The 9,871-nt window shown below is 41.0% G+C and overlaps 1 protein-coding gene across 1 annotated transcript; it reads right to left on the bottom strand.

Annotated features, from left to right (window-relative positions):
- Positions 1–1,229: 1,229 nt before the first annotated feature.
- On the bottom strand, positions 1,230–5,389 carry LOC147885829 (pentatricopeptide repeat-containing protein At5g27110-like). The gene is made up of 3 exons (XM_087396500.1): positions 5,228–5,389; positions 5,004–5,146; positions 1,230–4,825 (listed from the first exon to the last, which is right to left on the bottom strand). The coding sequence occupies exons 1-3, from the start codon at positions 5,282–5,284 to the stop codon at positions 1,639–1,641; spliced, it is 3,387 nt and encodes a 1,128-aa protein (XP_087252626.1). The 5' UTR covers positions 5,285–5,389; the 3' UTR covers positions 1,230–1,638.
- Positions 5,390–9,871: the final 4,482 nt, after the last annotated feature.

Genomic DNA, 9,871 nt, shown 5'->3' with positions numbered 1-9,871 from the left:
ATGGCACTCAACTTGCGATGGGAAGTATATGCATATAGTACTCAGGTTTAGAAGAGGCAAGGATGCTCCTTCAAAAGCATGGTTTTTAGGTACCCCAAGTTTGGGATGCATATGTGCCTAGTTGTAGACATCTTGTGGAATCACAATGAAATTTTGCATCTTGTTCGTGTAATATAAGCTTTCTTTCTAAAAATATTATCTACTTATTTTCAAAGTCGATTTATCAAGTTCTATGTGCATTTAATTTTGTGATTGTAAACATGTGATAAAGACATCTATCTCATATCAAATTAATATCAACAAAGGCAATAAAAAGGAATATACAAGCATTGCACAAATGGATTCAATGTATTCATATGTCCAAATATACTTGTAAGAAGAAATCACATGTGATGTAACAACACTAGATAAAATAGTACTATTTCGTACGACTTGGTCCTCCACCTTCTTCTAGCCTAAGAGTTTGGGTGTTAATTTATCTAGCTCATAATAAGAATTGAGTCTTTAATGTCTACAATAGCCAATATTCAATAGAGAGATCCAACCCTTGTGTCTAGAAAGGAAACAAGATAAGGCTTTACTTTACCAGGACAATCTAAAGGCACCTCGCATCCGCAAACTATTGGTATATAGAACACTAAGATTTAAGCAGTTGTTGAATTCTAGTAATTGCAACAAGTTGTAATTTTCAAAGGAGAACCTCTGCACAACTCATTAGTTCTATGCAAATCAGAATTATTGATCCAGTATTTAGCCAACCAATGTGTTTACCTCAAAATTCCTTAGGGTTTTGGGACATGGCAAAATGGTCGAGTTTACAAGTTATCGACATGTTATTATGAACCCTATTGATTGTTTCCAATTATGAATAACATTACCTATGAGCTGGAGTTGCCTCCTAGTGTAAGGATACATCCAATTTTTCATGTGAAGAGGTTAGGCATTTCTTGAAAAAAAAAAAGATGTTGGACACAATTAATAGTTTGGTTCCCATAGAGGAGCTTGATCATCTGGACAACCTATGAATGTACACCCCTCATGAGCTAGAAGTACTTTGGAATTATAAGGAAAGACATTTCAAGAGCGAGGTAGTTGTTAAGCTTCTTGGCAAATCCAAGGACAAGACGAGCAACGACAACTTCTAGGATAGTGCCTCATCTATGTAGCTACGAGTCCTTGATTTGCTAGCACAAAGCTTAAGAGTTTAAGGTCGTTTTGTGGTGGAAGAAAGGTCATGACCCCTAGCTGTAGCATGAGGCTGGTCTCCGGTCCAAGCAAGGGACCCATTAAAAGGGGTCACTTTGTTCTATACCCAGCATACACGTGCCCTTGTTTTAGGGAAAACCTGGGTACGTATATATATGATCTTTGGGCTCATTTGTGGGGATCCCACAGGGTGGACTTCCTAGGAGATGAAGATCTAGACCCAGGCTGGCTGAACACTGAGACTGCCCTGTGGGACACAAGGGTTATAGAGGTGGATGCAGCTTGGTGCTTGGCTAAACTCAGGCTCAAAGGGTGATCCTTGATACTAAATCAAAAGAAGCGCTCACCAGCTCCCCCTAAATGGAATAATACTCTGTGTCTTTGTAGGTTAGGAGCTTCAGAGATTGGTCTTGGTTATCCCCCTAGTCTAGGTTAGCTAACAGCCACGAATGCTATGGCTGGAATATCAGAGTACAGGCATAAAGCATGTTCCTTGTTATCATTTAATATTGCTGCAACCGCACGGTCAAGGTGTGGCACATATGCTTGCTCCTTAAGTAGTCTTCTCAATCTCCTTAGCTTTACACTGAGCTCTTGCCTTTGTTGGTAATGATCATCCCCAACAACAAATTCATGGATGTCATTTTTTACCTCAATCCAGGACATCCCTGGTTGCTTCCATGCACCTGCACAATTTCTCAGCTCTTGTATTTTCTCAGCTGCATGCCACATGCGAGCATCAGCATAAGTGTTTGAAAGCAGCTCATAACCAGAACCATCACTGTGATTAAGCTGCACTACTTCATCAAAGCATCGCTTTCCGAGGGAAGTGTTGCCATATGTTCTGCAACTTGCCAGCAAAGAAGTCCACATGATGATATCCGGAGAGGCCGGCATAGTTTGCAGTAAATTTTCAGCTTCATTCAGACATCCTGCACGGCCAAGAAGGTCAACCATGCAGCTGTAATGCTCAAATGTTGGTGAGATGCCATGATCTTCTCTCATGCCTTTGATGTATCGAATGCCTTCGTTTAATAGACCAGCATGACTGCAAGCAGCAAGGATATTGACCAAATTCATATTGATTGGCTTCAAGCCTTTTTGATGCATATCATCAAGAAACTTGCAATCATCATAACCAGAAACTCCTGCAATCATTGAACACCACGACACTGCATTTTGATTTCTCAATTGGTCAAACACTCTTTGTGCATCCTCTACACTCCCACATTTGGCATATAGGTTGACAAGAGTGTTGCTAATAACTACATCTAGCTCAAGTCCACTGCTAATTAACTGGCTATGTATCCATCTGCCCCAACCAATGGCTCCTATGTTGCCAATTGCTTTCAACATGCTCAAATAAACAATACTGTTTGGTTTTACTCCCTCCTGCTGCATCTTTTCAAAAAGATCAAGAGCGGAATGACCAAGCCCTTCAGCAGCATATCCTGCAATCATTGCACCCCATGACACAGTGTCACGCTCTTGTAATTCATCAAAGACTTTCCGTGCTTCCTCTACACTTGCACACTTAGCGTACATGTCTAGAAGTGAGATTCCAAGAACTAAATCCAATTGCTGTCCACTTCTGCTGATCTGATCATGTATCAGCCTCCCCTGTTCTATGGCTCTTATGTTGCCACATGCTTTCAGCATGCTGGATAACACAACTTTATCTGGCTTGTTTCCTTCCTGTTGCATTTTCTCAAAGAGTTCAAAGGCAAAAAGACCATGGCCATGCACAGCACATCCTGCAATTATTGCACCCCATGATACTGCATCTCTGTTTGGCAACTCCTGAAATACTTTACATGCATCTTCTGCGCTGCCACATTTGGCATACATGTCGACAAGAGAGCTTCCAACAACCACATCTGATTCAAATCCACACAAATTCACCTGGTCATGTATTAGCCTGCCATGCCCTAAGGCTCCTATGCTTCCACATGCTTTTAAGATGCAAGAGAATGTGACTTTGCTTGGTTGAATGCCCTCTTCTTGCATTTTCTCGAAAAGTTCTAGAGCAGAAGAACCATCACCATGATGTACGCACCCTGTGATTATTGCACCCCATGACACCACATCTCTATTGGGCAGTTTGTCAAAAAGTTTGCGTGCTGACTCCAGGCTGCCAAATTTACCATACAGATCAACAAGTACACTCCCAATGAGAACATCTAACTCAAGCCCCATTCTGATAATTTGATCATGCATCAGCATGCACTGCCCTAAGGATCCTTCAGTCCTACAAGCTTTTAGGATATGCAAAAAAGTGGATTTCTTTGGCTGTATGTCTTCTTTCTGCATCTCATCAAAAAGTTCAAGGGCAAAAGCACCATGGCCATGCTCAGAATAACCTGCAATCATAACATCCCATAACTGCACATCCCAACGTGGCAAAGTGTCAAACACTTTCCGTGAGTCATGTAAGATCCCCACCTTGGTATACATGTCAACCAGGGTGATCCCGATAAGTGGATCTACTTCAAGTCCAAGTCTGATAATCTCATTATGTACAAGCCTTCCATGTCTTATATGTTCAATGCTGCCACAGGCTTTCAAAGCATACCCAAGGATCACTGTATTTGGCTTTATGCCCTCCAGCTGCATCTTTTCATACAGATCAAGAGCGGGAACAAAATGATCATGTGTGATATATCCTGAGATCATGGTGCCCCAAGAAACAACATCTCGAACATACAACTCATCAAAGACTATCCTTGCTTCCGTAATGCTCCCACATTTGATATACATATCAACAAGGGTGCCTCCAATGATTACATCAGATTCAAGTCCAGTTCCACTGATCTGACTGTGTATAAGCCTGCCCCGGCCTAGATCTTGTGTGCTACCACAAGCTTTCAAGATGCACGAAAAGATTATCATATTTGGGTGGATGCTTTCTTGTTGCATTTGCGCAAAAAGTTTCAGGGCAGAATCGCCATCCCCCTCCTGGGCATATCCTGCAATCATCGCACCCCAAGACACTACATCTCTCATCGGCAATTCATCAAACACTTTGCGTGCCTCATTTAGGCTTGAGCACTTGGCATACATATCAACAAGGGTACTTCCAATAATAACATTAAGTTCATATCCACTTTTGATTATCTCTTCATGTATCTGCTGGCCCTGCCTTAAGGCCCCAATGCTCCCATACGCTTTCAGGATGGACGAGAATGAAACTTTATCAGGCTTTATCCCTTGCTGTTGCATTCTAAGATACAATTCGATCGCCTTCTCACTTTCTCCAAGCCTTGTGTGCGCTGAAACGATGGCATTCCATGTATAAACACTGGGCTTTGAAACCTTACAAAACACGTAGTTTGCTTCCAGCAAGCTCCCACACAAAGCAAACAGGCGGATAAGGTGATCCCCCAAAACAATGACAGAATCAAGACCAGTGCTGGCCATAAGCTTGTAAACTTGCCTGCCAGCTGCCAGGTCTTTCTTTTCTATAGAGCCTTGCAGCAGGTAATATACAGAATCCTTCCATACAGACATCCCTTGCTGTTCCATACGATAGACAACCTGAAATGCTTCATCCAACCGTTTCTCCATACAAAGTCTGCTAATTTCTTCATATGCTGCATTAGCTGAACCACAATTCCCCATGCTAAAACAAAGAATTAGGCACCGTCAGGGGAGAGGAAGAAAAGGTATATTTCTAAGAAACCAATAAAGGTATTCCTGTGAAAATCATTCTATTAAAGCATGTGATCAACTTTTTATCGCTATATGCAAAGATAATATCTCCCCAGCTATAACAACTGTGAGTCCAAAACCTGCCGTACCTCCATGTAGGTCCTCCACGTACAAAAAGAGGATCTAGATAGTGCTGTGCGTTTGCAAAGCCACCGTAGTATGCTGTATGTTGATTGCATAATGTCAATTTCGCAAGCCAATGCAAATAGAGGGCCACATGTGTTGGAGTCCACTGTGAGCACCACAGAAGACAAAGTGAATAAATGTCCAAAAACCCAAAGGAGGTCCATTGATATGTGATACACATACTCACGTTCGAGAACAAAAACTTGCGCCCCGTCAGTTGTGTTCTGATAACTGCAGCTATCATCGGAGTACCCACAAGCGATTGGAAGTCGCCGATTAGCTGGGTAAAAGTACATGTTCCGGAACTCAATGGAAAACAGGGATCCGGCCAGTTAATCCTATTGGTAGTTCACTATGATGAATTCATTTTGTGTGGGAGGCTTTCATTTTGAAATAGCAATGAACAGACACTTCTTTTTCCGTGCCTCAAAGCTAGTCTTTTTTTTTTTTAATAAATAAAATAAAGCCGACTTGTATTAGGGGGGAGGTCACGCCCTTGTATTAGGGGGGAGGTCACGCCAAAACCAAAACAAAAGATGGCCCAACTGCCACGTAGTGCCCAAACACTACAAAAAGTGGATGATCTTCAAAAGACATGCCCTTAACAGAGAGTCCTTCCTCATAAGCAGGACCCCACAATCCGAGACAATCCTTTTCAATTCATCTACAATCATCAAATCTCTGGCACCCACCGGAATCTGACGGCGAAAAATCAAGGTATTACGGGAGTACCAGATCGCCAAGCATACACACACTCTAATATGCACCCAGCTGCAAGCTAAGGTCGATGGTAACTTATCTGTATCCCCCAACAACACTAACTTCCAATTAAGCTCCAATGTCTGCCAAAGCCCTGCAAGTCTGACTGCCAAGCCATTCTTGGCAAAGAGAGCAATGTTTCTCAACCCTATGTCAGGGAGTGCCAGGCCTCCCTGAAGCTTAGGGCATTTGATCTCATCCCAAGGAACATAGTGGCATTTCCGTGAATTACCATCCTCTGCCCATAGAAAAGATCTGAATAATCGCTCAACCTGCTTCCAATGTGAATCTTTGAAGTTCCACACTGAAGCAATATAGGTAGTAGTAGCAGATAAAATGTGATTAATCACCAAAATCCTAGCATTCCATCCCATTTTCAGGCCATGCCAGCAAGCTAATTTGTGAAGCAGCCGCTCCTTGAACCATAAAAATCTCCGTTTCAGAGATATTCCAAGTTCCAGGGCTACACCTAAATACCGCACAATCTCCCCTCTGGGAACCCACTTGACTGGCAAACTAGCCGCCCAATCCGGTAAGGCATCCAAACTCGCCCTGATGGCAAATGTTTTTGAGAGACCACAAACAGACCCCGAAGCATCACAATAATCTTGAATAGCCTAGAAAAGGGCATCCACATTCCTTTTATATTCTTGTACAAAGACCACCAGATCATCAATGAACATTTGGATGCAGAAATGTCTCCCTGAGGGAAGGGATACTCCCTACAAATCCCCATTAATCATTTTATCCTTTAATAATCCAATCAGTGGCATCGTGCAAATGGCAAATAATAGTGGAGCCAGTGGGCATCCCTGTCTCACCAACCTGCAAAGATCAAAGGTCCCAATCACTCCACCATTTAGACACAAGCAGGACAAGGCATTAGCAAAAAGTGATTGCACCATTCTCACAAAGCGCTCCCCAAATCCTAGATGCTCCAAAATAGCATAGATAAATTCCCAAGAAATGCGATCATATGCCTTGTCGAGGTCTAGCCCAAACAAAATAGGCCTCTACCCAGTGGTGCAAGCAAAATCAAGGATAGAAGAAACATTCAAAATATTTTCCATTATCTCCCTTCCCTTGATGAACCCGTTTTGTTCTTTATCCACTATTTGCATGCACAAGTTTTGAATTCTGATTGCCAATGTTTTGGCTATCACTTTATAAGAGATGTTCAGCATTATAATGGGCCTCCAATCAACCACCCTCAATCTTGACTGCTTCTTGGGAAAGAGTTTGAGCAACCCTATATTCACATCAGCTGATAGTGCGCTCCTCGCAACTGCTTCATTAGCCATGTTCACCAAATCAAATTTTAGCAACTGCCAGAAATGCAAATAAAGCTCCACAGTGAAACCATCTGGACCAGGAGATCGATCTTTTTTCATTTGACTAAGAGCCTCCCAAAATTCATCCACAGCGAAAGGCCTGGAGATTCTACTACTTTCCTCCACTGACAGCTTAGTCTTGATCAGTTTTAAGGCTTTATTAATAGCGTGCCTCTAGGTTTCATTGGCAATCGTAGGCTTACCCACCACAGCTACTAGGTTTGCTTTAAACACCTCAGCCATTTTCCAAAACTCTGTGACAATATTGCCCTTGTCATCCTGAACCCTGTCAATGTTCTCACGTACATGTTTTCTTTTAACTGCCTGAAAGAACATTTTAGACGGACAATCACCCACCTGTAGCCAGAACTACCTACTCAGAATCCGAGCTCTTTCAGCCTTTTCGAGTTCTACTTTCTTCAAGGCATCTTCACAATCAAACACCAAAGATACTAGAAAGGGATCTCTCGGTGTTAACACGAGAGCACTGTCAAGGCATTCCATCACTCTGTTAAGCAGCCTCTCCTCCTCCCGTGACTTCAGCCTATCCCATTTTAGCCAATCTTTCGCCAGCACATGAATAGCTCGAACCCCTGCATCCCATTTCAAACAAGGGTCTAGAAATCCAGCAGTATTGTTCTTCCAGGCCTCTATGAGTGCCCACCGCCGATGGGCACCCCCTTTACACATTGCCCTAGTAAGCATCCTTGTTCTTTCCTTATGCCCACCAATGGGCACCCCCTTTACACATTGCCCTAGTAAGCATCCTTGTTCTTTCCTTGTGCCGAACGTGTGGGCACCCCAAAAGAGTAATGGGTGATCTATGATGGGTGCCCCCCATTACACACCAGGTGCCGTCGCAAAAAAAATAAAAATTGAGTGCCCACCGAGATGGGCACCCCCTTTACACATTGCCTTAGTAAGCATCCTTGTTCTTTCCTAGAGTCTTGTTGTCTTTCTCCTTCTTGACATGGGCAAGCTCATCCTCTTGTACTCTTCCACCCTCCCCGTCAACCCTCCTCAACATAAGATTACTTGCAAGGCATTACCATTCTTACTCCACCTCACAATTGCTTCATCAAGAGCTGCACACTCCTTTAGTCTCTTAGTCATCTAAACTAGTTCCTATGCAAGCTGTTTTGCGACTACACTATTAGTGATGATGAATCTAGTTTCAAAAGTGAAAATTTGAACTTTGATTTCCAAAAATTCTTTGTCCACTACTTAAGTTCACATTAGAACACATAAGAGTGTGTCAAGTTCTGGAAAGAGAAGAACGTAAATTATGCATACATACATACATACATATACATGTGTGTGTTCAAAAAATAGAAACCTATTAACAACACAGCACACAATGCTCAGATAAAGGTGGAAATTTTTTTTTTCATATTGTCATATGGGACATATGAGTATAACTGTTAAAAAAATGTCGAATCCATCCAGTAGTTTAGGTTTCGAGGTCAGGATCCACTTACCTGCCACCATCCAAGAGAAACTAAGTGTGATAACAATATAGCTTCTAATGGGTAGACAGGTAATGCCTATGTATCTCGACTTGTTATCGCTTTTACCAAAGACCTACACTACCATCTAGATTCAAAATACCCACATTAAATTGTTAAAGAAAAAAGACCTATGAATAAGGAAAATAGAAACTAGTTATTACTAACTAGATAAACTTTAAGTTGAGTACAAAGCTTTAAAAAATACCCATGGCTAATTTATTAAAAAATAGTATAAAAGAGTACCATGACTAAATTTATTTATAAGAATTTTTTTAGAAAATTAAATTTTAAAAGTTCAAGAAAAGATGCCTTAAAAAAATTACCAGCATAGGAGTAGGCAAGAGCCACTTATTTCTAGTATACCTTATTTATCTTAACCAAAGTTGAAGCTTTTAAGAAGGACCATGCAATCAAGATGATAGAGCAAGTCATTCTATAAATTACAATTTTCCATGCTACATGACTAATTAGTGGAGACAAAATAAAGAGTTAAGCAGATAAATGTAAACCTTACTTTGTAATTAGCTTTTAACAGAGGAAATTTAAACATTAGAGGGGTGAGATGCATGTAAATAAGAGTAAATGTGTGTATATATATAGCTATAGCTATAGCTATATACATATATATGTATATAGCCGAAGCAAGGAAGTGATTTGAGGACAAAGAAACAACTACAAGTAGTGCTAGTTATATAGATATCTTAGCAACCAAGGGTTAAAGAACAAGAGAAAAAAATAGCATTTGAGCACACTTTTTTACTAGGGAAGAGCATACTCTAAGTAAATTTTTATAAAACATGCAAGTGATGTAATTAGAAAAAGAAACTCACATTAAATACATAGGAATATTGATATATATATATATATATATATCGAGTGTTTGTAATACAAAGAATTTATAAAAAGGTAAAGGGAGAAATTTGAACATAAAGGAGGGGTTAAAATAAAAAAACAGTGGGTTTTTTTGAAAAAATGAGACAATGGGGGGAAATACTGAGTACTATGCATATACCAATGTCAAGGACTGCATTTTGAGTCTATTTTTGTTAGTGTTGAGTGGCAGAGCTCAGAGAACCATGCAAAAGAAAACAGCGCAACGGGTGTGACTATACGAGGTATGAAGGGTTATCAAGCAAGTAGTACACACTTAGTACCTTTGAGTCCATAATGCGCACTTTCGCTCAAATTTCATGACCAAAGTACTGAGAGCAGTTAGTGAGGCAGTCGAGGCAA

Source organism: Dipteris shenzhenensis, chromosome 25 (genome assembly GCF_047967505.1).
Source record: "Dipteris shenzhenensis isolate YYH24624 ecotype China chromosome 25, Dip_SZ_1.0, whole genome shotgun sequence".
Lineage (NCBI taxonomy): Eukaryota > Viridiplantae > Streptophyta > Polypodiopsida > Gleicheniales > Dipteridaceae > Dipteris > Dipteris shenzhenensis.
Note: the sequence above shows the minus strand (reverse complement) of the source record. Positions and strands in the feature narration are given on the sequence as shown.

Coding starts and splice junctions, on each gene's coding strand:
- LOC147885829 (XM_087396500.1), bottom strand. CDS start 5,284: ATGATAGCTGCAGTTATCAGAACACAACTGACGGGGCGCAAGTTTTTG. Junction 5,147..5,227: donor GCAAGTTTTTGTTCTCGAAC/GTGAGTATGTGT, acceptor TGGTGCTCACAG/TGGACTCCAACACATGTGGC. Junction 4,826..5,003: donor CGTGGAGGACCTACATGGAG/GTACGGCAGGTT, acceptor TCTTTGTTTTAG/CATGGGGAATTGTGGTTCAG.